Source organism: Artibeus jamaicensis, unplaced genomic scaffold (assembly GCF_021234435.1).
Source record: "Artibeus jamaicensis isolate MK-2021 breed Jamaican fruit bat unplaced genomic scaffold, CSHL_Jam_final contig_473, whole genome shotgun sequence".
Classification (NCBI taxonomy): domain Eukaryota; kingdom Metazoa; phylum Chordata; class Mammalia; order Chiroptera; family Phyllostomidae; genus Artibeus; species Artibeus jamaicensis.
Window position 1 is genome coordinate 1,309,776 of NW_026521851.1, and position 27,198 is coordinate 1,336,973.

Sequence of the window (27,198 nt, forward strand, 5' to 3'; positions counted from 1 at the left end):
TGTGAGAGAGAAAAATCAATTGGTCCCCTCCTATCCACCCTGAGTGGGGACTGAACCTGCAACCCAGGCATATGTCCTGACCAGGAATCAAACCAGTGGTATTTCACTTTGCAGCATGATGCCCAACCAACTGAGCCACACCAGTCAGGTTACAGACATTTTTTGATGTTTTTAAAAGTGACTTACCCCACTTACTGGGGTACAGTGGGCTGAGGCTCTCGAGTGAGCATTCACGGGTCAGTGTGAAATACTCTCCTGGATAAACAAATAAAATGAAATACTCTCCTGGGATGGTGTGAAGTGGGAGGAGAATTTTTAAAAACTCACCAAATGTACTACTTACAATATGGCCTCCGTGCCTGAACATCTCTGCAAAAGGCGAAGAGAACAGTTTTATTTTGGGGTGTGTGTATATGTGTTTTACTTAAATTTTTTCCAAGTACAGTTGACATTCAGTATTAATTTATGTTGGTTTCAGGTGTATAGCATAATGGTTAGAGAATTACATACTTTACAAAGTGGTTCCCTTGATAATTCTAGTACCCACCTGGGGAGTGTACATGTTATTACAGTGTTACTGAGTATATTCCCTGTGCTGTACTTTACATCCCCATGATTAGTTTGTAACCACCAACATGTACTTCTCAATTCCTTCAGCTTTTCACCCACCCTCCTCCCCTCTGGCAGCCCTGAGTTTGCTGTCTATCTATGCATCTGTTTCTCTTTTGTTCTTTAGATTTCACAAATGAGTAAAAACTATGGTATTTGTCTTTCTCGGACTTAGTTCTCGCAGCACAAACCCTCCAGGTCCATTCATGTCGTTACAGATGGTCAGATTTCATTCTTTTTTATGGCTGAGTCATAGTCCTTTGAACATACCCTATTTTTTTTGGACTATAAGATGCACCTTTTCACTGCATTTTTTGCTGCAAAAATTTTCCCCCTATTTTTCTCCTTAAAAACCTAGGTGCACCTGGGGTCCTCACTGTAAGACCCTACCTAGGTTTTAGAGGAGGAAAATAGGGGAAAAATTTTTGAAGCAAATAATGTGATAGGAAAGTGTCTCATGGTCGAAAAAAGATGGTGTGCTTCACTTCAGCCCCTTGTCCGTTGATGGACACTTGGGTTGCTTCCGTATCTTGGCCGTCGTATGTGTTGTATATAACGCTGCAATGAGTACAGGGGTATGTGTATCTTTTCTAATTAGTGATTTGGAGTTCTTCAGATATCTACCCAGAATGGAATTGCCAGTTCATAAGGTAGTTCTGTTTTTGATTTTTTGAGGAAGTTCCACTGTGCTCTCCACAGTGGCTGCACCAGTCTGCATTCCCCGCAGCAGTGCCCGAGCGCTCCCTCCCTCCCCATCCTCACCAGCACTTGTTGTTTGTTGGTCTGTTTATTTACATTTTATTTTAATGGTTGTTTGTTGGTTTATTGATGATGGGCATTCTGACCAGTGCTGAGGCGATATCTCTGTGTGGTTTTCATTTGCATTGCTCTGGTGATTCAAGATGTCGAAGAGCTTGGTCACATGTCTATAGGCCATTTGTATGTCCTCTTTGGAGAAGAGTCTGTTCAGGTCCTGCACTCATGTTTTGATTGAATTGTTGATTTGTTTTTTGTGTTGAGTTGTATGAGTTTCTTCTTTTTTAAAAATTTTACTTATTTTAGAAAGAGGAAAGGGGAGGGAGAAAGAGAGGAAGTGAAACATCGATGTGAGAGAGAAACATGAATTGGTTGCCTCCTGTATGCGCCCCTACTGGGGACTGAACTTGCAACCCAGGCGTGTGCCCTGACTGGGAATTGAACCCATAACTCCTTGCTCTGCAGGATGATGCCCAACCAACTGAGCCACACCAGTCAAGATGAGTTGTATGAGTTCTTTATAAATTTTGGATATTAACCCCTTATCAGATATCTCATTGATAAATATTTTCTCCCATTCAGAAGGTTATCTTTTGCTTTTGTTGTTGGTTTCCTTTGCTGTGCAACAACTTTTTAGTTCGATGTAATCCCTTTAGTTTATTTTTTCTCTTGTTTCCCTTGCTCAACGATATATGTGAGAAAAAATGTTGCTATGGAAAATGTATAAGGTTTTACTGCCTATATTTTCTTCTAGAGTTTTTATGATTTTTGGTTTAACATTCAAGTAGTTTTTTTTCTCATAAATCTTTTTTTCCCTATTTTTTAAATTTTTTTATTAATTATGCTGTTACAGTTGTTCTATTCCCCCTTTCATTCCCCTTCACCCTACCCCCCATCCCCACCATTACCCCCCCTTTAGTTTATGACCATGTGTCTCAAGTTCTTTAGATTCTGTATTTCCCATGCTATTCTTGCCCCCCCCATCTATTTTCTATCTACTGTCTATGCTACTTATTTTCTGTACCTTCTCCCCCCTTCTCCTCCTCCCACTCCCCTGTTGCTAACCCTCCTTGAGATCTTCATTTCTATATTTCCACTCCTGATCTAGCTGTCCTTTTAGTTTGCTTTTGTTTTAGGTGTGGTTGTTAATAACTGTGAGTTTGTTGTCCTTTCACTGTTCATGTTTCTTTAACTTCTTTTTCTTAGATAAGTCCCTTTAGCATTTCATATAATAAGGGCTTGGTGATGATGAACTCCTTGAATTTGATCTTATCTGAGAAGCACCTTATCTGTCCTTCCATTCTAAATGAAAGTTTTGCTGGATAGAGCAATCTTGGTTGTAGGTCTTTGGATTTCATGACTTGGAATACCTCTTTCCAGCCCCTTCTTGCCTGTAAGGTCTCTTTTGAGAAATCCGCTGACAGTCTGATGGGGACTCCTTTGTAGGTGACTGTCCCCTTAGCTCTTGCTGCTTCTAGGATTCTCTCCTTCATTTTAATTTTGGCTAATATAATTATGATGTGCCTTGGTGTGTTCCTTCTTGGGTCCAACTTCTTTGGGACTCTCTGAGCTTCCTGGATTTCCTGGAAGTCTATTTCCTTTGTCAGATTGGGGAAATTGTCCTTTATTATTTGTTCAAATAAGTTTTCCACTGGTGGCTGTGCCTTTCCCCCTTCTGGTACCCCTATAATTCGAATGTTGGAGCGTTTAAAGATGTCCTGGAGGTTCCTAAGACTCTCCTCATTTCTTTGAATTCTTGCCTCCTGACTCTTTTCTGTTTGGCCATTATTTGCTTTCTTCTGGTCCACTCCATTGATTTGAGTCCCAGTTTCCTTTTCATTGCTATTGGTGTCCTGTGCAATTCCATTCATTTCAATTAGTTTCGCCTTCATATATTTGTCTAATTTATGGCTATAATCAACCAGTTCTGTGAGGATCCTGATGACCAGTGTTTTAAACTGTGCGTCTGAGAGTTTTGCTATTTCTTCATCGCTTAGATCTATGGGCTCTGGGGCTTTGAGATATTCTTGTGACATTTTTGGTCTGTTCTGGCCCTTTAAGTGTGAGAAGCAGTGCCTTGGACTCCCAGGTCGCTGGGTTGTGACGCTGTATGTTGGGGCGTGGTCAGAGCGGGGGAAATGGCGACCCCCTCTGCTGTTTCTCACAGCTGGGTAGGAGCAGCGCCTTAGGTGGTTCCCCTGGGCCGGTCCACTCAGAGTCGCTGGGTTATGACGCTGTATGTGGAGGTGGGGTCAGAGTAGGGAAATGGCGGCGCCCTCCACTGCCGCTTGCCGCAGGGACCCACCGGGCTCCAGTCCAACCGTCCACTTCCTCGCCTGTCCACCCACGCACAAATGCGCGACCACAGTCAACACGTAGCACCGCTTCCCGCTGTCTCCCCAGCGGTCGCTCACCTGGTCGCTCACTAGGTCCAACCCTGCGCCTGGATTCCGCTCATATGGATTCCGCGCGCCTGAGTCCATCCGACCGTGTTTTCCTGTGCAAGCCCGTTTCACCAGCCGCTGGTTTCGCCCCTTACCGGTCAGGCTGAAGAATTTGTTGTTAACGGACTTCCGAAAAGTTCAATTTTCCGTGTTCTGGCTGTGTTTTCTGTTGCTAATATTTAGTTGTCTCTAAACTTGGTTGTGTGAGAAGACACGGCACATCCACCTATGCCTCCATCTTGGCGGAAGTCCTCTCTCATAAATCTTTTAATAACAGTAAATGAAGAAAACATTGTAACAGTAAGTCCCTTGGTGAGGGTTCCTCTTCATTCAGGGAGTATCAAAACAAAAACACCTAAGACTACAATTCAGAATGCTAATTAAGAACATCAATTAATGACTGTTTATTTCCAAAAGTAACTGCAGAACCATCTTTTCCAATTAGTGTTTTGGATTTCTTCAGGCATATACCCAGAACTGGAATTGCCAGATCACAAGGGAGTTCCTTCTGGGGACCCTGCCTTAGAAAGGCTTTAGAAAGGCTCTACAGTCGAAAGGGTTAGAAAACCGAAAGCATGTTACAAAATGCTCCACGAGGCGAACAGACCGGCAGGGGCAGAGGCACCGTGAGCCAGCCTGGCAAAAACTCCCAGCCTGCTGCTGTTGAGGAGGATTGTAAGGACTGGTGCAAGAGGGAGCCGTGGAGGGAGCGTGGAGGGAGCAGCGGCAGGGAGGGGTCTGCCTGGTGCACAGCTGTGGGCCTTTGGGATGAGGAAGGATGGGAGTGGGTGTAAGAGGGACAGAGGCATTTGCCAGTTTCCTGGCAGAAATAATTACAGATCAGAATATCTTATTCTCTTCACCACAATAACACCGAGAGAAGTAAAGGATTCTTTGAAATATAAAACAACACTGCCCTGGCTGGTGTGGTTCAGTGGATTGAGCTCTGGCCTCGGAACCAAAAGGTCGCCAGTTTGATTCCCCATCAGGGTACTTGCCTGGGTTGCAGACCAGGTTCCCATCGTGGGGTGCGTGAGAGGAAGCCATACATTGATGTTTCTCTCCCTCTCTTTTTCCCTCCCTTCCCCCTCTCTAAAAATAGATAAACAAAATCTTTAAATACACACAGACACACACACACATATATATTTATATATATGTATATATAACAAAACTGATACCAGAAGTTTCCAGAACAAGAGCTTTGCTTAAAATGACTTTTGTTTCACGCCACTGAGCAGCAAACCACTGTACAAAAATGTCACAGACGAGAGCAACAACAGATGACTGGCATTCCTGAGCACAACCGAATCTATATACAGAGGAGGCAGGCTCCTCCCTGTCGTGACTCTCCCCCCTCCCCGAGGAGCACTCGGAGACCTGCAGCCCCTCTTAGGTCTGCTCCGGACTCACCCAAGCCAGCCCCGCCCCAGGGTGTTATCCTGCAATGTCAGGCATGGCCCTTCTTTTTATACATACATACTTTTTTAAATTTTTGGTTTTAGAGAGAAGGGAAGGGAGGAAAAAAGAGTAGGAGAGAAACCTCAATGTGAAAGAGAAGCATCGATTCATTGCCTTCCGTAGGCGCCCCAGCCAGGGACTGAACCCACAACCCATGCATTTGCCTTAACTGGGAATCACACTGATGACCCTTTGATTTGCAGGATGCCTCCTAACCAACTGAGCCACAGCAGCTGGGGGCTTAGCCTTTTTTCTTTTCTTCCTATCTCCCCTTCAGTCCTCCAAAGAGGACAGGTGACTCTGGATCCACATCTAGAGAGCCAGGGAAGTCTTTTTGGCCAAGGGAGCAGGAGAAGGGGCCTTCCGCCACCCTGAGAGTCACCCAGCGTACTCCTACAGCACCATCCAGCCCCAATACCAGTGCCTGGAGACCTGCAGACAATTTGTTATCCGTGGGGAGCTGTGCCTGCTCCCTCAAACACTGAATTATCAAGCAGCACAAATAGCAAAGCTCCACCTGAGGCTGCAGCTAAAGAGATGATCTGATAGCTAGACCTGTGGTACTGACATAAAGTGCGCAGACTACCAGCTTATCCCAGCCACTTGGCCAGCAGCTTCTGTGAATGCTGAGAAGTTCAAGAAGGAGAGAGTACTGACTTGTGGAGACGGAGTCTGTGCCTTTCTCACAGGCTCACAGAGGTGCACCATCGCTGGAAAGAAAATGGGCCAGATCATCTTTGGTGTCCAGAACCAAATACTGAGACCACAAGCAGGCACAACCATATTCTCGCTCTTCTGAGCTGATGCCACAAGTTGGACAGCTAACAGACTGTTCTCGTTGGCCCACATCCTCGGCCATGGCTACCCAGAGGGTTGAGGGAACACTCATTTCTCTTCTTAGGGCTGTTTTGAAAGAAGCTGTCTACTCCTAAGACATTCTCTCAAACATACACGGAGCTCACAAATGCTGTCTAATGACATGGAAACTTGGCCAGAGTGGTTGGGGAACCTCCTTGGTACTGAAAGGAAGGGCCTGAGGAGGAGCTGGGAGTCCAGGCCCACTGGGGAGGACGCCACAATCCAAGGCAGGCTGTCCTGGTTCTTGGCCAGGTTTGGCCCAAGGTCTGAGTGAGGTACAGACCAATTCAGATGCATGCTGCTCCCTGAACACCTCAGAGTCCCTGATGCCCTGGGGAGCCTCTGGACTAAGCTCCCTCTCTGTTCCTCCCACCTCCATGTTTCTGAGCCAGTCTGGCCCTCAGAAGCCCTGCATCTCCCCTCCACTTATCCCCTCCCTGACCAGTGTATGTGTCTTTGGCCTGGCCAGGGCAGCCACATGGCTTTCACTTTCTTCTTTCCTTCCAAGCAGCAGAAAGTGCCAGTCAGAATGGGACTCTGAGCTGTAGCCAGGGCAGAGGCAAGCTTCAGAGGCATGCCAATGCAGGGGAAGCTCAGGCCGACTGGCAGTATGGCGATGCCGTGCGGGGAGGAAAAGAGCTTCTGCAGAGTCACTTTTGTCTCAGTGGCCAGCCGACGCATGCCATATGCCTGCAAAGACTTCATACACTGGTAGTGGGCCGGACAGGCCCCTAAGGCCTCCACCCATGACCTCCTTCCAACTCTTCCTTTTGTGAAGAGGCTGAGGGGCACTGAGGCCTTGCATGGTCCCTTATCGTCCCATCCTCCACCACGCAGCACTTTGATGGTGGGCAAGGCAGATCTAGCCATTCAGAAGGTGTCTCTTTTGGAAGGCAACCCTAGGGTGAGAGGCACTAAGAAAAACTTGTCCAAGCCCTTAAAGACAGCAGGAAGTAAAGGCTACATGTCACGAGGAGCTCATGGGGACTAAGGGCTACCCAATGTTCTCCCTCTTGTTGCCCCACACCCGGGGGATTGATCACCTCAGGGCCAACAGGCCTCTGCAAAAGGGAGCTCCCATGGTTGCTGCCCTGGGCCTCCCCTTGCTCAGAGAGACTGTCCTATATTCTGCTGCCTCTTGTAGGTCCATTTGCTAACATTGGAACCACTGAGTCACTGAAGCTCTCATACAGTAATGCCTAAAATACTGAAACTGGCCCAGGACAGCTGAGTTGCCTAGAGTGGGAGATGGGAGGGGGGGCCCACCAGGGGAAGTCACTGAACCATCTTTTCAGTTCTTAAGCAAGTCTGTTCTTAGTATAAGCTAACAAGGAGTCAGCAAAAAACCCAGCCACTGCCTCCCTTCTTGAAATCCGTACCTGACTTACCTAAAGTCATTGAACGAAAGGTCTTCCATTTGGAGCAATTGAATCTCCACCCATGGGGACTGAATTCCATGGTATCTCCTTTTCAGTCTAGACATGGGTATAGGAGTAGGCAGGGTAAACAATTCAGTGCTGTGTCTGGCCCCAGGGAAACAACACCAGCAGGGTCTACAGATCTTCCCAAACCCAGGATGCTGACCTATTCTGTGAAGCCACAACGTGCACCGGCAGGAGCCCCTCCAGAGAGATGCCCCGGTGCAAGGATTCTCCACACTCCAACATGCAAAAACAAGCAAGCAAGCAAGTAAAAGCCCAAAAGCAGAAAAACACAGGCAAACAAAGAAAAACCAACTCTAGCTTATCCTTCCCTGAAGCTGCCTTTAAAAAGAGAGAGAGGACATTTAAGGGACACTCAAGTTTAAGGTGGCACCCTATTACAAACATTAAACTGAAATGGACCATATAAGTCAAATCTGTTTTCCATTTTCTCAAGTTACGGCTTCTGTTGATTAATTTCTGTGCTCCCTTTGGATTGGGATGTGGGCTAGTCCTCAGCTCTCACAGGCAGAGCATGCCCAGGGCCCCTCCCAGAATTACTTGTGGACATTTAAACCTCGTTCACTCTGGATTTGCCATTGCAGCAGCTCTCTGTCCCCTTCAGTGGAACCAAGCCCTTGGACCGGGTAGTGTGCCATCTCCCACAGCAGGCAGCCTTCAGGAGAGTGTGGCTGGTTGGCCACTTGCTTTGAGCCATGGGACACCAATGGGAAGAATCTGGCCAGTTCTGTTTTGGCCATGAGTTGGGAAATCCCATGGCTCTTGGCTTCCTGCTGACATAGAAACAAGGCCTTGGTCCCCTTACAGTGGGGGCTTTGTTGGAGATAGAAGGGGACCCCCGCATAATGTAGGTCCCTGGCAGTGGGGAAATGAAGCACAACCAATCTTGTCTCTCTGTGCCAAAAGAACTACTGCTTCTTGTTTCCTTTCTCCTCAGCCAGCTCTTGTGAAAGCACCAACATGCAGAGTGAAAGCTACTGATCACTGTCTCCCTCCGTAAGGCCACTGGGAGCAGGAAGGAGGAGTCAGGGGCTGAGGACAGACCCAGCCCTCAGCACTGCACAGGCTCCAGGCAGCATCCTGGGAGAGCTGGGGAGGGAAGAGTGGCAGGGGAAGGGGACGAAGAAACACGAAACATTGTCCAGCCCTCCCCGATGCTTTCATTAAGAACTGGGTGTTCTCCAAGTCTTTTCTCCTCAAGGAAAAGAAAAAAGCACAGAGCATATCCAGCAGATATTTACACAAGGGTCCAACCATGTATGAGAACAGGATGACCAGCTTCCCGTGGGTCATGGTCATGAGAGTCTGGTGTCCTGAGGCCCAAGATGCGATGCCAGGGGCTGTAGAATGGGTCTGAGATGGCTGGACACGGCATGTTGTTCAGACTCCCTTCGGTGGCCAGGCCCAGGGTCTGTACGACACTGAAGTGATAGAAGGAAATGAGGTCAGGTGGGAGATGTGCCTACTGGAAGCAGCTGAAGGGCTCTGGGATGTAAGCACCTCCTTTCCGAAGCAGGCAGATGGGTAGCATAACATGCCGAAGGCACTAAGTCTCCATTCAAAGGGGAGCAGCCAGGTGTTTACTGCAAGAAGTAGCAAGGCCAGAGAGCTCCACTCAGCATGTGCATTTGTAGCTTGAAGACGACGACGTCTCCTGGACAAGGGGGCAGCCCAGGAGAAAAATAGGCATCACAGTGACCAGGTGACGGGTTGAGCAGGTGGATGACTGTCTTGGTGGTGAACTTAAAGCCCACCTCCACCCTGAAGGTCAGCCACAGGGCTACTAAGAGCAGATTCCAGCTCAGGCTCTTCTTGCCTTCTTCTGACTGCTGAGTCGCCTGCTCTGGCTGGCAGCCATGGCCATCCCCTACTGCCCTCCTTTGCCTGCCTCAGGATGTGCCACAAGGCCACCAGGATCTTCAACAGGGCCACAGTCAGGACCACTGCACTTACCAGCAGCCACTGCTGCCAAGAGAGGAAGGCAGCACCGTTGGGATCCCCATTGCCTGTAAAGCTGGGGTCCACGCCCCCACAGAGCCAGTTCAGAAGACTTTGGCAGCTGTACCAGGACATAATGGGAAGTGGTCCCCATCAACTGCCGTGCAGGAAACAAGAGTGAGATGGAACGCAAGCTCAGAGAGTTGCTCGGGTGGTGGGACCTGTATGGAGGGCACACCCCCACACCTGCACTCTACTCCAGGCACGGAGGCACTGAGAGCAGGGGAGGGGAAGTTGCATTTGAGGCCTGGGGTAAAGTGCTGGCTCTCACCTGTCCCCACGGCTGTCTGGGGAGCCCCCTGTGTTTCTCCAGTGGCCACCAACAAGGCAGGGTTGTAAGGAGCTGTTGGACAGTCGGCCCCTTGACCTGCTGCCCTGACTCAGGCCACCTCCTGGTGGCTACGCCTGGCATGGCTCCTCCTGTGTTCCTCCCTCTGTCCATTTAAGTCATTTAATTCACTTTTTGAGTGTATTCTTGTGTATGGTGTAAGAAGGTAATCTAGTTTCTTTTTTTTTATGTGCCTGTTCAGTTTTCCTAACACCATTTATTGAAGAATCTGTCTTTATGCCATTGTATATCCTTGGCTCCATTGTGAAATGTTAATCGCCCTCATAGGTATGTGTTTATTTCTGTGCTTTCTATTATGTTCTGTTGATCTATGTATCTGTTTTATGCCGGTACCATGCTGCTCTGATTACTGTAGCCTCATAGTATAGTTTAAGATAGGTAGTGTTTTGTTTTGTTTTTTATTCCTTACCCAAGAACATACTGATTGATTTTAGAGAGATGGGGAGGGAGGGAGAGACAGAGGGAGAGAAACATCAATGGATTGCTTGCTTCTTATACTGCCCCTCCTGGAGACTGAACCCACAACCTAGGCATGCAGCCTTTTAGTTTTACAGGATGATAATACAATTAACTGAGCCATACCTGCCACGGCTCTGACTTTATTCTTCTTTTTCAAGGTTGCTTTGGCTATTGGGGTCTTTTGTGTTCAATATGCATTTTAGGGTTATTTGTTCTAGTTCTCTGAAACACCGTTGGAATTTTGATTCAATGCAATTTTGATTGCATTGAATCTGTAGATGGATTTGGGTGACATGGACATTTTAATGATGTTAATTCTTCCAACCCATGAATATGGTATATACTAGCATTTATTTATTTTATTTTTTAAAATATATTTTATTGATTATGCCATTACAGTTGTCACACACACACCCCCCCTTTAACATTTCATATAATAAGGGCTTGGTGATGATGAACTCCTTGAATTTGATCTTATCTGAGAAGCAAGCACTTTATCTGTCCTTCCATTCTAAATGAAAGCTTTGCTGGATAGAGCAATCTTGGATGAAGGTCTTTGGATTTCATGACTTGGAATACTTCTTTCCAGCCCCTTCTTGCCTGTAAGGTCTCTTTTGAGAAATATGCTGACAGTCTGATGGGAAGTCCTTTGTAGGTGACTGTCCCCTTCTCTCTTGCTGCTTCTAGGATTCTCTCCTTCATTTTAATCTTGGCTAATGTAATGATGATGTGCCTCGGTGTGTTTCTTCTTGGGTCCAACTTCTTTGGGACTCTCTGAGCTTCCTGGATTTCCTGGAAGTCTATTTCCTTTGCCAGATTGGGGAAATTCTCCTTTATTATCTGTTCAAATAAGTGTTCCACTCATGGGTGTTCCTCTTCCCCTTCTGGTACACCTATAATTCGGGTGTTGGAACGTTTATAGATGTCCTGGAGATTCCTAAGACTCTCCTGATTTTTTTGAATTCTTGTTTCTTCATCCTTTTCTGTTTGGTCATTTTTTTCCTCCTTCTGATCCACTCCCTTGATTTGAGTCCCAGTTTCCTTTCCATTATTATTGGTTTCCTGTGCATTTCCCTTCATTTCAATTAGTTTAGCCTTTATATGTTCCCCTAATATGTGACTATAATCAACCAGTTCTGTGAGCATCCTGATCACCAGTGTATTGAACTGTGCATCCGAAAGTTTGGCTGTTTCTTCATCACTTAGGTTTATTGGCTCTGGGGCTCTGAATTGTTCTTTAGCCATGTTTTGATCTGTTCGTGCCTGTTACGTTGGGTCCGTCCGGTGGATCTTTCCTGCCCGACCCCTCTCTGCTGCTGGCTCTGCCCCTCTCAGCGGTTTGGCTGAAGGGTTAGTTGTTGTCAGACTTCCGTGTAGTTCAATTTTTTGGGGTTTGGCTGCGTTTTTGTTGCTAAAACTTTGTTGTTTTTAAACTTGGTTGTGTGAGAAGGTGCAGTGCTTCCATCTGCACCTCCATCTTGGCAGAAGTCCCAGGCAAAACTTTTAAAATTATGATATAGTTGTACATATTTTTAAATAAATGACATTGAATAATAAGATGTGCCTATGGGCCTAATAACTACTAAAATTTTTTAAAATTTTTTATTGATTATGCTGTTACAGTTGTTCTATTCCCCCTTTCATTCCCCTCCACCCTACCCCCATCCCCACCATTACCCCCCCTTTAGTTTATGACCATGTGTCTCAGGTTCTTTAGATTCTATATTTCCCATGTTATTCTTGCCCCACCATCTATTTTCTATCTACTGTCTATGCTACTTATTTTCTGTACCTTCTCCCCCCTTCTCCTCCTCCCACTCCCCTGTTGCTAACCCTCCTTGAGATCTTCATTTCTATGTTTCCACTCCTGATCTAGCTGTCCTTTTAGTTTGCTTTTGTTTTAGGTGTGGTTGTTAATAACTGTGAGTTTGTTGTCCTTTCACTGTTCATGTTTCTTTAACTTCTTTTTCTTAGATAAGTCCCTTTAGCATTTCATATAATAAGGGCTTGTTGATGATGAACTCCTTGAATTTGATCTTATCTGAGAAGCACCTTATCTGTCCTTCCATTCTAAATGAAAGCTTTGCTGGATAGAGCAATCTTGGTTGTAGGTCTTTGGATTTCATGACTTGGAATACCTCTTTCCAGCCCCTTCTTGCCTGTAAGGTCTCTTTTGAGAATTCTGCTGACAGTCTGATGGGGACTCCTTTGTAGGTGACTGTCCCCTTAGCTCTTGCTGCTTCTAGGATTCTCTCCTTCATTTGAATCTTGGCTAATGTAATGATGATGTGCCTTAGTGTGTTCCTTCTTGGGTCCCACTTCTCTGGGACTCTCTGAGATTCCTGGATTTCCTGGAAGTCTATTTCCTTTGCCAGATTGGGGAAATTCTCCTTTATTATTTGTTCAAATAAGTTTCCCACTGGTGGCTGTGCCTTTCCCCCTTCTGGTACCCCTATAATTCAGATGTTGGAGCGTTTAAAGATGTCCTGGAGGTTCCTAAGACTCCTCATTTCTTTGAATTCTTGCTTCTTGACTCTTTTCTGTTTGGCCATTATTTGCTTTCTTCTGGTCCACTCCATTGATTTGAGTCCCAGTTTCCTTTTCATTGCTATTGGTGTCCTGTGCAATTCCATTCATTTCAATTAGTTTCGCTTTCATATATTTGTCTAATTTGTGGCTATAATCAACCAGTTCTGTGAGGATCCTGATCACCAGCGTTTTAAACTGCGTCTGAGAGTTTTGCTATTTCTTCATCGCTTAGATCTATAGGTTCTGGGGCTTTGAGATATTCTTGTGACATTTTTGGTCTGTTCTGGCCCTTTAAGTGTGAGAAGCAGTGCCTTGGACTCCCAGGTCGCTAGGTTGTGACTCTGTATGTGGGGGCGTGGTCAGAGCGGGGAAATGGCGACCCCCTCTGCTGTTTCATGCCTCTGGGTGAAGAGCAGCGCCTTAGGTGGTTCACCTGGGCCGGGCCACTCAGAGTCGCTGGGTTATGACGCTGTATGTGGAGGTGGGGTCAGAGCAGGGAAATGGCGGTGCCGCGGAGGCGCCCTCCACTGCTGCTTGCCGCGGGGACCCACCGGGCCCGGTCCAACCGCCCACTCCCTCGCCTGTCCACCCGCGCACAAATGCGCGACAACAGTCAACACGCAGCCCCGCTGCCCCGCTGTCTCCCCTGCGGTCGCTCGCCTGGTGGCTCCCTAGGTCACTCACTAGGTCCAACCCTGCGCCTGGATTCCGCCCGTCTGGATTCCGCGCCTGAGTCCGGCTGACCGAGACCTCCTGTGCAACCCCGCTTCACCAGCCGCTGGTTTCGCCCCTTACCGGTCAGGCTGAAGAATTTGTTGTTAACAGACTTCCGAAAAGTTCAATTTTCCGTGTTCTGGCTGTGTTTTCTGTTGCTAATATTTAGTTGTCTCTAAACTTGGTTATGTGAGAAGACACGGCACATCCACCTATGCCTCCATCTTGGCGGAAGTCTAACTACTAAAATTTTGAGGTAGTGAAAAGAAAAAATGACTTTTTAAGATAGTGGTGATAGTTGTAAAAGATACAAAAATATTTGGTTTCTGTTAGTGAGAAGGTACTACAAATATGATCATTTTTTGTTTTTTGCCTTGATTTATAATTGACGGAAGTACCGAGCTTTGATTAGTGTTAGTGAAAATAGTGATTTTCCCATCTATTTCGGTTAGCTGTTGATGCATAACAAATACCCCCAAACTTGGACCTTAAAACAACCCCTTTGCAGCTCCTGAGTGTGTCTCCAGGATGTGGGTGGGGTGTAGCGGGGTCGGCTGGGCTGCCTCTGTCCCAGGGGAATGCCGCAGGAGCAACAGGGCCTTGCAAGGCTGCGGGCTCGGGGCTGGTCCTCAGCTGGGGTTCCCGAGGTTCCTCTTTCTTTCTGCACACGGCCCGGGCCTCTCACTGTCGTCCAGTGAGCAGGAGCCTCTTACACGCAGCCTCTGCTTCCCAGGACGGTGGAAGCAGGACTGCGATGCCTCCTAAGGCCCAGGCTTCACTCTGTCCGTAAAAGCAAGCCCCCGGGTGAGTCTGCATTCTAGAGGAGGGGAGATGGATTCCACCCATCGGTGGGACAAGTGGCAAAGTCACATTGCCAAGGGGTATGTGAGCCAAGAGTCACCTGTGGAAATAATCTGCCACAACAACCTGCTGCTCAAAAGTCACAGCACTTCCCCATGCAGAGCTCACGCCGCCTTTTCAAGAGTCTTGCCCCCTTTCTCAGCATTGGCTGGAACTGCAGGGTGTCACTGTCCCAATGAGGCTCCTTGGGTGCAGTTCTGGCGCAGATGCGGGGGAGGAGCGCTGGACCTGGGGACCTGTGGAGCCAGGAGCCCTTCTCCCACCCCAGTGCAGTGGTGAGAGGGACACAGCACCAGACGAGACATCCCTGCTCCCAAAGGGCAGTGAGGGGAAGCTCCCAGCTGCACCTGGTTTGCACGCGCCTCTGAGCCCTAGCGCCCCTCGAGTGCCCCTCGAGTGCCCCTTGAGTGCGGGGCTCCTTCCGGCGTATTCTGGCTTCCCAGAAGCCCATCTTTCCAATAAACACGAGAGTGCTGAATGACCCAGTTCAAATTGGAATGTTTGTGGAATGAAAGTCCCGTGTGTCATTCCTGGCTCTCAGAAATGTTGCATTGTTATACTCTCCTTTCTCACTAGCTGCTGCCCCCATGAACATTTGAAACAGTGTTTAATAGTTACTTTTACTTGTGCATTAATGTTTAAAGTTGAAAATCTCAAATTCCTGATACTGTATTTCTTGACGTTTTTGCTCACAATTTAAAAAATGATAACCTGTGCCCGGGCTGGTGTGGCTCAGTGGTTGGAGTGCCAGCCTGTGAACCAAAAGGTCGCCGGAGCTCTGCTGAGCTCGCCCAGAGCTGTGCGAAATTGCAGGTCATTGTTTCAAGCTGCTGCGCTCTGGGGTAGTTTTTAGGTAACAGTAGGTAACGGGGACGGACAAGTTCATACCTGAGGGGTTGTGTGACGCCCTGCTTACGTTTATAACCGTGTTTTCAACATTCATACGATGGATCTGTGTTGTCGGTGGTGGTGACAGCTCCTGTGACACAGGAGCCCCTGGAACACGTGTGGGGGATCCTGCCTAACTTTAGTCGGGCCTCTGGCCAGTCCCCTCATTTCAAAGTAGGTGGGTGTATTTTTAACAGCATGTTAAATGTGTAGCTGTCACTGTCATGCCAGGCAACATTATAGTGGCTTATATTTTGTTACGGCTTACTCCATCCTTGTAAGTAGCCTCATTTGGTAGGGCTTTATAGACGGGGAAACAGGCTGAGAATGTGAATTCGGCTGCCTGTGGTCATGCAGCGGGTAAGTCGTGGAGCCAGGAACCCACGGAACCCAGCTCCACACCTGCTGCCCCACCCCTTTCGTTGCCTCCTCCCATTTTAGGAGCGAGCGTGCTAGCTAGGATTTTAATGTAAGGACTGTGTTTAATTCAACAAAGTAAGGCAAGACACAAGCGTGGGAAAGTGTAGCATACTAGTAGTCAGAGTGCAGTTCGGTGCTGGCTAGGAGACCTCTGTAACAGTGGGCCCCACCGTCCCCACCTGACCCAGGGTGGGCTAGTGAGTGCTGCTGAACGTGGGGTCCCAGGCCTGCCCCCACCAGAGCATTGTCGGGAATGAGCAGGCTCCTGGGCCCACCCTCGCCCCAGGGTCACCGGCCCCACATGCGTCCCTTTAGGTTAAACTGTCCAGTTTTCCGGGCAGCTCCCAGTTGTCAGCGACCCTGTGAGATCACAACAGACTCAGCACTTGATTTTGCTGCCACAGAGGATTAAATTTCCTGCACTGTCAGCTCCCCCTCAATTGGGTTATTTCCATCAACAGTCAACTTTGCCTGTTGAACAAACCAAAAGAGCAACCAAAATAAAACCCTACCACGTTCCCTGCTTGGGAGCGACTTCCCCAGCCCCACTCTGTGGGCCGGGGAACCTCTCCTGGAGGGGGGCGGGGTGCACAAACCCCAACAGTCAAGGTTGCCTGTTCGGGCTTGCCACCCGAAAACACTCCCTTTCGGTCGGCTCCCCGCAGACGCTGCCCCGACACTGCCGCCCCCTCCCTCTCCAGGCCGGCACCCCTTCCCCTCTGGTCACTTACACTTCGGGCTCAGTTGCCACCTTCAGGTGTTTGTAGCACTGGACACATTTGTCCCCCTCTTCACTGGCTTCCGCACGCCCCGTCTCTGGGATTCAGTGGTCTCTGGGTCACTTCTCACCTGTACTGCTTCCAGCGTTTGGGGATCACGTTCCTTTCACCATCTGGTCCTCTCTATGGACCCATTTTCCAGAAGAAAATGTATATACAATTATTTTGGCAAAATTTATCATTGATACCAGTTTCATTATAGTATGGCGACTTCTAGGAAGGTTTGAAGCCAAAAGAATGAAGTGATCACTTGATAGTGTTAACCCTCACCCCTGTTCTATGGGGCACACTTGGACTCCCTGAAAAGAAACTGACTCTGCCGTGATGTGATGCTGGGCACTGACTTTAATGGTCTCAAGACCTATTTGGAATGTCCTGAGTGTCAGGATGGGCGGGGTAGGACAAAATGGCAGCTGAACTACAACCCGGAGCAGATGGCTGACGTCAAACCAGAGAGTTGAAAGGGCGGGCTTTATTCACCTAGCAACCTGAGCCCGAGAAGAACCACCAATGATATATTGACACTTTGTTCAAAGGGGACCAATCCCCAGCTCCCGCAAGAGAGCCAACCAAGTAAAACCCCAGCACATTCCCTGCTTGGGGGCGACTTCCCCAGCCCCACTCTGTGGGCAGGGGAACCTCGCCCAGGCGGGTGCACAAACCCCGATAAAGCGCTATACTGCCTAACTTTGTGGCCGATTGGCATTTCTTCCTCAGCAGAGCCCAAGAAAACCTTTCACTGAGAAGCCTGTGATGACAGAGGGGTCGTTAACATACGGCAGTATAATTACTATTGCTGTTAAATCCTTCTGGAGATTTATTATCAAAAATTTCTCTAAAACCTGAATATAAATTGTGGCAAAATATTCTGTATTTCTCTGGAATTGTCCTTGCCTGCTGTATTTTAGCCTTATATTTAAGCTTTTAAAATGGATTTAGTTCAAGCTGTCATTTGAAAGAGTTTATACATAACCCTTTACCCACAAGTGTTTTCATCTCTCTGTACCCTTTTCTGGTCTTCATCTGCAAATGAGATTCCTCTGTGGTTGTATCATGCACAGTTTGGTTCAGTTTTTAGAAATCTCAGTTTCTTGTAATTTTATTTAGTATCACTGTTAGAATTTTTAATCTATCTATTCACGTAATATTTTCTATTCAGCTGGGCATTTTTATAGTTTCCAGATTTCCTCAAGGACAAGTAAATGCTATTATACGGAATCTTTGTAGGTGCAGTTTTGTTTTTATTTTTAAATTACTGCCTGCTGACAGATTCCCAGGAGTGCGATGATATAATCAAAACAAACTCAACCTTGTGGTCTTTAAGGTGTTATGATTTTTCTTCTTTTTCTTTTTATTTAGTTATTTTTCAAGTACAGTTTTCTGTTTATTTCTCCCATCCCAGCCCACCCCGCCCCATGCACCCCACCTCTCTCCCATTTCCACACCCCCTTAGTTTTTGTCCATGTGTCCTTTATACTTGTTTCTCTAAATCCCTCCCATTTTTCCCCTTAAATTCCCTCCCCTCTCCCCTCTGCTCACTGTCCCCTTGTTTTTTATTTCAGTGTCTTTGTTTTTATTTTGCTTGCTTGTCTGTTTTGTTGTTTAGCTTCCTGTTAAAGGTGAGATCATATGGTATTTGTCTTTCACCACCTGGCTTGTTTCACTCAGCATAATGCTTTCCAGTTCCATCCATGTTGTTGCAAAAGGCAGTAGCTCCTTCTTTCTCTCTGCAGCATAGAATTCCATTGTGTATATGTACCACAATTTTTTGATCCATTCATTTACTGACGGGCACCTAGGTTGCTTCCAGCTCTTGGCTATTGTGAATTGTGCTGCTATGAACATTGTGGTGCATAGGTTCTTTGAAATTGATGTTTTGGGGTTCTTAGAATATAATCCTAGCAGTGGAATTGCTGGGTCAAAAGGCAGGTCGATTTTTAGTTTTCTGAGAAAATTCCATACTGTTTTCCATAGTGGTTGCACCAGTCTGCAATCCCACCAACAGTGAACTAAGGTCCCCTTTTCCCCACACCCTCTCCAACATTTGTTGTTTGTTGCTTTGTCTATTATAGCCATCCTGACTGGTGTAAAGTGGTATCTCATTGTGGTTTTGATTTGCATCTCTCTGATAGCTAGCGATATTGAGCATTTCTTCATGTGTCTCTGGATCTTCTGTATGTCTTCCTCGGAGAAGTGTCTGTTCAAGTCCTTTTCCCATTTTTTAATTGGGTTGGTTGTCTTCTTAGAATGGAATCGTGTAAGTTCTTTGTATATTTTGGAGATTAAACCTTGTTCATGGATTGGAAGAATTAACATCAAAATGTCCATACTATCCAAAGCAATTTACAGATTCAATGCAATACCTATTAAAGTACCAATGGCATATTTCACAGACATAAAACAAACACTTCAAAAATTTATATGGAACCATAAACGAGCCCGAATAGCAGCTGCTTTTTTGAGAAAGAAGAACAAAGTAGGAGGCATCACAATACCTGATATCAAATTGTATATAAGGCCACTGTAATCAAAACAGCCTGGTACTGGCATAAAAACAGGAACACAGACCAATGGAACAGAATGGAGAGCCCAGAAATAAACCCAACTCTCTACAGTCAATTAATATTCGACAAAGGGAGCAATAACATAAAATGGAGTAAAGATAGCCTCTTCAACAAATGGTGTTGGGAGAACTGGACAGCTACATGCAAAACAATGAAACTTGAGCACCAACTTACACCACACACCACAATAAATTCAAGGTGGATAAAAGACTTAAATATAAGCCTTGAAACCATTAAAGTCCTAGAGGAGAACATTGGCAGGAAAATTTCAGATATTTCATGCAGCAACATTTTTACTGATATGTCCCCTAGAGCAAGGAATATAAAGGAAAGAATAAACAAATGGGATCTCATAAAAATAAAAAGCTTCTGCATGGCCAAAGAAAACAGTATTAAATTAAAAAGACAACCAACTGTATGGGAAAACATATTTTCTTCATTTTTTGTGTTTTGTTGAAAATAGTTTAATTATTTGGATTTTCACTTCATAATCATTAGCAAGGTAAAATTTTCCCCCATGAGTTGGTATGTCTGTTTACTCTTATGTGAATTGTCTGTCCTGTGTACTTCCTCTGTTTAATCTGTTGGGATTTGCTTACATGCTTGCATAAGCTAACAACTCTTTGTAATAATTTGTACTGATTATATACTTTTTTAGTACATTCTTTTACCTCTTATGCAGATTTTTAATTTTTTTTAAAGATTTTACTTATGTTTAGAGATAGAGGAAGGGAAGGAAAAAGAGGGAGAGACACATCAGTGTGTGGTTGCCTCTCGTGCGCCCTGTGCTGGGGACCTGACCCGCAACCCAGGCTTGCACTGCAGACGGGGAATCAAATCAGCGACTCCGGTTCACAGGCCCACACTCAACCCAACACAGCCACGCCAGCCAGGGCTGTTAGCAGATGTTCATTTCTTAGCACACAGGAAGTTATGAAATTCTTCAGAACACTGCATTTATGGCCATTCTCTGTGGATGATCTTTTTTCTTTTTAAAATTATATAATTGCTTCCTGGCTGGTATGGCTCAGTGGACTGAGTGCTAGCCTGTGAACCAAAAGGTCACCTGTTGGATTCCCAGTCAGGGCACATGCCTGGGTTGCAGGCCGGGTGACTGGTTGGGGGTGTGCGAGAGGCAACCAACTGATGTTTCTTTCACACATCGATGTTTCTCTCCCTCTCTTTTTCCCTCCCTTCCCCTCTCTCTGAAAATAAGTAAAATCTTTTTTTTTTTTTTTAAGATTTTATTTATTTATCTTTAGAGGGGAGGGGAAGGAAAAAGGGAGAGAGAGAAACATCAATGTGTGGTTGCCTTTTGTGCGTCCCCTGCTGGGAATGGGCCTACAGGGAACGGGCCTGCAGGGAACCAGCCTGCAACCCGGTATATGCCCTGACTGGGAATCGAACCTTGATTGTCTGGTTCACAGGCCCACACTCAATCCACTGAGCTACACCAGCCAGGGCAGTAAAATCTTTTTAAAAAATTACATAACTGCTTTTGTTTGCTAATATATTTGTAAATGAGTTTATGAATGCAGGCATTTACATTTGTGGCAGTTCACAAGGGATTCTTTTTGCCCGTGTCATCTTGGTGTCTCCGTGGATGTTCACAGTGCTCCCTTCTCTCCCTTCAGCCACCCAACAGGAGGGTCCTTCATTCGTCCAAACAAAGTAAACTTCGGAGTAGACTTTCTCACTGCGGTTGAGAACCGCTACATGTTAAAAGATGGACCAGAGGAAGACGGAAAAGAGCAAATTGTGAAAATTGCCAATAGACTCGTGGAAACTATTGGTTTTGACTCTATTAGAAAACAGCAAAGGTAAGTGGGGCAGATCATGGCAGAGTGGGCCCTCAGCCCCACTGGGGCTCAGGAGCGTGTTCTGGGAGTGGTTCTGGGAGTGTGTGGCACCCAGGGCCTCGCGGCCTCGCTGCCTTGTGCTTCCTGAGCAGACGGCCATTGAAATGGCCGGAACCTGAGGATTGAGTGTTCAGGGAAAATCCTCACTCCAGCTCAGGGCTGTTGGACTTTTCTGGATTGGAATTAAAAGATTGATTTGCCCATTATTGGCAATATTGCCTTGCTAATATTGCCTTGCTAAATATTAATATTTATACCATGCTATCTTATATCGACTAAGTATTAAGTAAGTAAGGTTGACATTCTGGTCCTCTTGTATTTTGTGGTGATGTTTCTAGCTGGTTGATGTCCCAGATGGAGACAGAAGTGTGCATGGCTACCTGTGCTAAGTCACACACCCTTGTCACCTGTGCCCCACCCCAGACCTACTGAGTCAGAATACTCTGGTCTCTTGCTTTTAAGCGCCCCTAATTATTATGTAGCCAATGAAGGACATGAAATAAGGCATTTTAAAACTGCTGTTTCCAGTCTCTGTTCTCTGAAATCTATACACTGATTCTCTCTAGAATCTCAGTGTTCATTCTGATGAGCCATCTGAATCAGGGAGAGTCAAAGCTGATGTTCACATGAAAACTCAGCAGCCCGAGAACCTTCCAGGGGTTAGCCTTGGTGTGGGCTGTGGTTTGACCCGACCCAGATGAAGCGCCCTAGTAGTGACCCCTGGTGGCCACTGCGGAAAGCGGGTTTGCAGCGGCTAGGCACAGGCCTGCAATCTTCACTTTGTAAAGAAAGTAAAAGAGTTAAAGACTGTGGTTTTGTTCAAAGTAAAGTTCTTTTGTTATCTTCTGGCTGTTTCTGTTATTATTATTAAGTTTTATGCTGTGGCTGGTGTGTCACTCAGTGGATTGAGTGCTGGCCTGTGAACCAAAAGGTCACCATTATGATTCCCAGTCAGGGCACAGGCCTGGGTTTCGGGCCAGGTCCCCAGTAGGGGGCACATGAGAGGCAACCACATATGGAAGTTTCTCTCCGTCTCTTTCTCGTATCCCCTCTCTCTAAAAATAAATCAATAAAATCTTTAAAAAAGATTTAGGGTTGGGGCAGAGGTACATGGTGGGGTAAAAATGGAGACAACTGTACTCTAACAATAAAAAAGGACTTAAAATAATGCAGAATTTTAAATGTACATAGGGACAGTGTGTAAGAATAAATCCATTTCTTGATAGCTCTGCTTTTTAGTATAGATGACCAGTATTTTAAAAACCTCAATAAATCACAATTTCAAAAAAAGCAACAACTTGTTTGTTAATTATTTACAAAACAGTATACATTGTTGAAAATTTAGAAAATTGAATAAAAGAAAGTTACAACTTGAAGAGATAATGGTCATGAATGACTCATTGCTTTACTTTTTTTCCATTTAAGATGCAAATACTTAAGTATTTTTTTAACCTAAAAGAGGCCCTTTATTTTTCTTATTGATTAATCTCTTCCAAAGAATATCATAGGCTGTGTGAATAGTAACAAATTGCAAACACATTCTCCTTCCCTGGTTTATGGACAATGCATAATTCTTGAATTTCTCGGTGAGTGACCTTCTTACTTGCAAATCACTGTGTTCAATAAAGATCAAGTGAATTCTTGGAAGGAACCCGACGTTGGCATCAGGCTGGGTTCCCGGTCAGCCAAGCCCCTTTCCAGCCCACAGGAGTTGGAGTTGCAGTTCTAAGCCTCGGCTTCCTCATTTACAAGTTGACGCCTGAGCTGTTAGTGCTGCTGTGAGTAACAAGCAAGCGGTGCCAAGCAGGGCGCTTGTCACCAGTAGAGCGGGCAGCCCTCGGCTGGCCGGCTTTGAGGTTGTAGCTCTAAGACAAGACTCACAGGGGTCAAAACCGATAGAATCGTTATGTGTGGCTCCACACGTAGATGGCTTTGGCTCTGGCCTGCCACCTGGGTTGAGACTGGGGTCCGTGAGTTTGTGCTCTGTGTTCCTGGCACTGCAGCGAGCCCCCTGGGGCACAGGGGGCTATTTTTAATTGTAGAGGGAAACAGTGACATCTGTGGGAGACTGCAGACTTGTCCTTTGAGGAGGTTCCCGGTTTCATGACACTCCCACCATGCCTTTCAGTGGCAGTGGCGGCACGTTCCTGCCACGCTGGGCAGACGGGGCTGCTAAAAAGCCGGCCCCTCCTGAAGATCACCCGCCGCGGGAAGTGGAGCTGGCGGTGGGCGGTCTGATTCCGGTGAGGAGGTTGTGTGCTCAGTGCCCGAGAGACGCCGACTGGAAAGGACATAAACACTCAGCGAGCTGTTCGGCCCTCACTACTTGCTAAATAGAATGGTTAGGCATTTCTTTTGGGCCTGGGGGCACCGTGAAAACGCTGCGGAAGCACCGAGCAGGTTTGGGACCCTCCGCCCCGCAGCCTCTCTGCTGTGGCGTTTCCCCAGCCTCTGGTGACCGTAAAGGCTCACACCTGGTGTGTGTACCTTGGCATTTCCACAAAGGTGGTCAGTTCCGTGTTGATTTTTACATCTGGCGGCATTAACGCCCACAGTGTCGTGCAGCCGTCACCACCGTCTCCTGAGCCTTCGCTTCTGGCAAAGCGGAAGCTCCGCACCCAGTCAACACGTGTTGCCCCCCAGCCCTGGGCACCCACCCCTCTGCTGTCCCCATGAATCTGACTCCTCTGGGGGAAAGGTAAGAGGACTCACACAGTCTTTGTCCTTTTGGGAGTGGTTGACTTCCCTGAGCATGATGGCCTCCATTTCACCCATGTTGTAGCAGCTGTCAGAATGTCCTTCCTTTTCTCAAAAAAAAAAAAAGATTCTATTTACTTATTTTCAGAGAGAGGGAGAGAAACATCAATGTGTGGTTGCCTTTCACGTGCCCCTCCTCACGGGGGACCTGGCCCGCCACCCAGGCATGTGCCCTGACTGGGAATCAAACTGGTGACCCTTTGGTTCGCAGGCCTGCACACAGTCCACTGAGCCACAGCAGCCAGAATTTTCTTCCTTTTTATGGCTGAAGAATAATGTTCCACTAATCTGCTTCTTCACTGACGGACACTTGGGTTGCTTCCACCCTCTGGCTATTTCGAGTGATGCTGCTGTGACCTTGGGTGGGGCTCATGGCATTAGACAGACGAGGACTCTGAAGCAGAGAGGGGCTCACTCACCGCTCACTAGAGAAGGTGGTGGAGCTGGGATTTGAACTCAGGCAGTCTGGCTCCAGACTCTGTGTTCCAGACACTCTCGGGCCCTGTAACACCTGAGCTGTCTTAACAAATAGAAAACGCAGCCTCTGGGCCCTGGAGAGCCTTTCACACGCAAGTGCGAGACGCGGGCGCCGTCGGGAACCATCCGAAACAGCTGCTGAGGAGCAGGCGCAGTCAGGTGGTCTGCTCGGGGAGGGGAAGTGCGAGCTGTGGAAGCGGGCGCTCGTACTGCTGAGCAGTAGGCTGTGGCTGGAGAAAGGGGCTGCTGGGAGGGTCGTTTACGTCACATTCCATATTGTACAAAAATCGTCTCCTTGTTTAGGGATACGGAAATAGTGACACTACAAGAAATGCGGAAGATTAAACAAACACCAAAGGCAGCGCCGTGGTCACCTCAGGGGGCGTGAGGGCGGGCTTGCCGTGGGGAGGGACGGAGACTTCAGTCGCCTGTGCAGTGTTCATAATGCTTTATTTCTTCAGCTGGGTGTTGGGTCCTGGTGTTTGTTACTCTTGGTACCTTGTTGTGTATCAGAAATGCTTTTCAATTTTTTGAAGGGCCCATGGGAAGTGCACGTTTCTCTAATATGTGAACTCTGTGTTTTTCACGCAGCCAACTGAGCACGTTGCAAGAAATCTCCCTGAGGAACTGCGCTGTGTGCCGTGCCGGGGACAAAGGGGCCATTGCCAAAGCATGTCCTAGTATCCTTTCAGCGGTGACTCACAGCTGCTCCCTGACTGAGGTTTGATGCCTTTGTGGACGCCACCTGTCGGCCACCCCATGTCCACAGGCCCTGGCCTCCTTCCTCATAGCAGCCCAGCTTACCTGGGGCAGCTGCTGCCCAGATTGGCCATTTGTACCGAGGCCCCTCTGCTGTCAGGTGAGCCAATGACGTCCTCTGGCCAGTGACGTATGAAGGAGCTTTCAGATGGGGCTCCTTAAGAGGGGACCGCTGGAGTTGGCATTGGCCTCTGCCCATCACCTGCACCTCCTGCCTGGCCCTTGGCACAGGCAGGTCATGCAGGCTCGGCCCCCGTGAACACGGCGTTGGGGTGGGCAGCAGACGGCACAGGAGGAGCAAGTCCCAAGTCTGGGCCAGTGTCCTGGAGTCACCACACCTGCCTGGTGGCCTTGTGAGGAAATAAACTCGCCCCTTAGTAAGGTTCACATTTCATGCAGCTGAGTCAGTTTTATTAAAATACCTCAAAACGGGCTTTTCTCAGGTTTTTCATCTCTCTTCTCTACTGTCTCTTATAAGTGGTTTCCCCCCGGTGTATTGCTTTACACCCACAACCTAAATGTAGGAGGTAAGCCTTTCCTTATGGAGCCAGAGAAGAAGAGCTTCAGGCCTGTGGCCTCACGGGGCATCGTGTAGATACTTAAGTGACCACCTTCAGGGGGACCCTTTAAAAACGTGGATGTCCTCCCAGCCCTGGGCCATGTTGCAGCAGGCAGGCGGTGGACACAGCTCCAGTTTGTGGCCGGGCCGAGCCGCCCTTCTCTGCATTTCCCCCTCTCTCCCCCCTTCTTTCTGGTCTTGTGGCAGACCTTGCCAGTTGGTACCTGGCAAGTATCACCTCTGTCCAGCCCGTCCCGGGCTGCGATGGACGCCACCATTTTGATGACAACCTGTGTGTTTTATCGGTGTTTAAAGACCCTCTGTTGCATTTCAGATCTAAGAAGAGGGTCCAGGGTTGGGGCCCCCTTGGGTTCAACCTGCACTTGGTCAGCTGCCTGAGGCTGCAGTGACTAGCTCTCCATGCCCATTTTCTCCATGAAAAAGGAGACCCACTCGGCACCAAGCGGTTGCCCAGCCCCGGCCCACGGCAGCACCTGTCCCAGTTCCATCTCGGTTCACCCTCTGCCGTCTTCTGTGCAGAGCAGTGACAACCCACAGGGGGTCAGCCCACTCCTGCTCCTGTTTAGCCCAGACGGCTCCCCTTTCAGACCCGCCTCCCCGGCTGTGTATCTGGTACCCTGCCCCTGAAATCTGACACCTGCTGGGCAAACAAGAGCCGCCATGGCCCCAGGCTGCTCCCATCTACACCCAGCAGCCAACCAGTCAGCCCTGCTTTCCTGCCAGGACCCTGGGCTGGGTATTTCTCACCCCTGGAGGGCCCTCCCCGGTCTGGTCCAGGGAGCCCCAGCCCCCTTCCTGCTCCTCCCTTCCCCGTGGTCTGCTGCTTGTTATGTGAACACAGCGACCTTTGAGAGGCTGCGTCCGACCCCAGCACTGGCTCCATGCCCTGCACCTCCCGTTTGAGGCAGGATTTGTTAGTGGTCTGCAGGCCCCTGTGCTCCGGCCTGGCCCCTGCTGTCAGTGTGAGGTCAGCTCCAGCCCATGCTGTAGGCCCACCATTGTGACCTCAGGGCCATTGTTTGTGCCATGCCCTCTGCCCAGATACTCTTCGGCAGGCCCTCGTTTCCTGCAAAGGAGGTCCTCCAAAGGACCTTTGACCTTCTCTGCTGAAAGGTCACCTTAGTGGGGCAGGGGGTCTTCTCTGGCCCTATCTGAAGTTCATCCACACCGCCTGTCCTGCCGGCCCTGCTCTTTGCTCTGGGCACGCGTCCACCCACCCGGCAGGTCCAGACGGCTTTCCACGGAGAGCTAGCTGTGCTTGCTGCCGGGCTGCGGCCCCCAGTGGTCGCCTGTGGGACAGATGGAGAGTGCGAGTCCCCTTCAGCTGGTCCAGCCCTGCTTCAGGCTTCTCTTCATCTCTCTGCCCAGGGTTTGCCCAGTAGCATTCGGCCCAGGTGCCTTTCTCCTTCTGTCCTGAGTCCCTGTACTCAGCAGGGATGGGTGTCAGCAGCTTCATCCAGTCCAAAGGAGACCCTCGGAGTGCCCGCATTGTGCTTAGCACCTCCGACTGGTTGGCTAATGTGGGGCTGCTTCAGCGGTGACACTGGGCTCTCTCTCTCTGATTGTAGGGCTTGTCTCTAGTTTGCAGTGTGACAGTGTTTTAGTTTCTGGATGAACTGGTGGATGATTAAAAAG

The 27,198-nt window shown here is 47.9% G+C and overlaps 1 protein-coding gene and 1 pseudogene across 9 annotated transcripts in view; one reads left to right on the forward strand and one right to left on the reverse strand.

Annotated features, from left to right (window-relative positions):
* Positions 1-27,198, forward strand: part of TBCE (tubulin folding cofactor E) — an 87,652-nt gene that overhangs the window by 49,040 nt on the left and 11,414 nt on the right. For all 9 annotated transcript variants that reach the window (XM_053667886.1, XM_053667893.1, XM_053667887.1 and 6 more), the window contains 2 exons: positions 20,766-20,951; positions 24,816-24,904. In XM_053667886.1, the coding sequence (XP_053523861.1) occupies positions 20,766-20,951; positions 24,816-24,904 (275 nt within the window). The remainder of the gene's footprint in view (positions 1-20,765; positions 20,952-24,815; positions 24,905-27,198) is intronic.
* LOC119064977 (transmembrane protein 164-like) lies at positions 8,552-9,643 on the reverse strand (annotated as a pseudogene).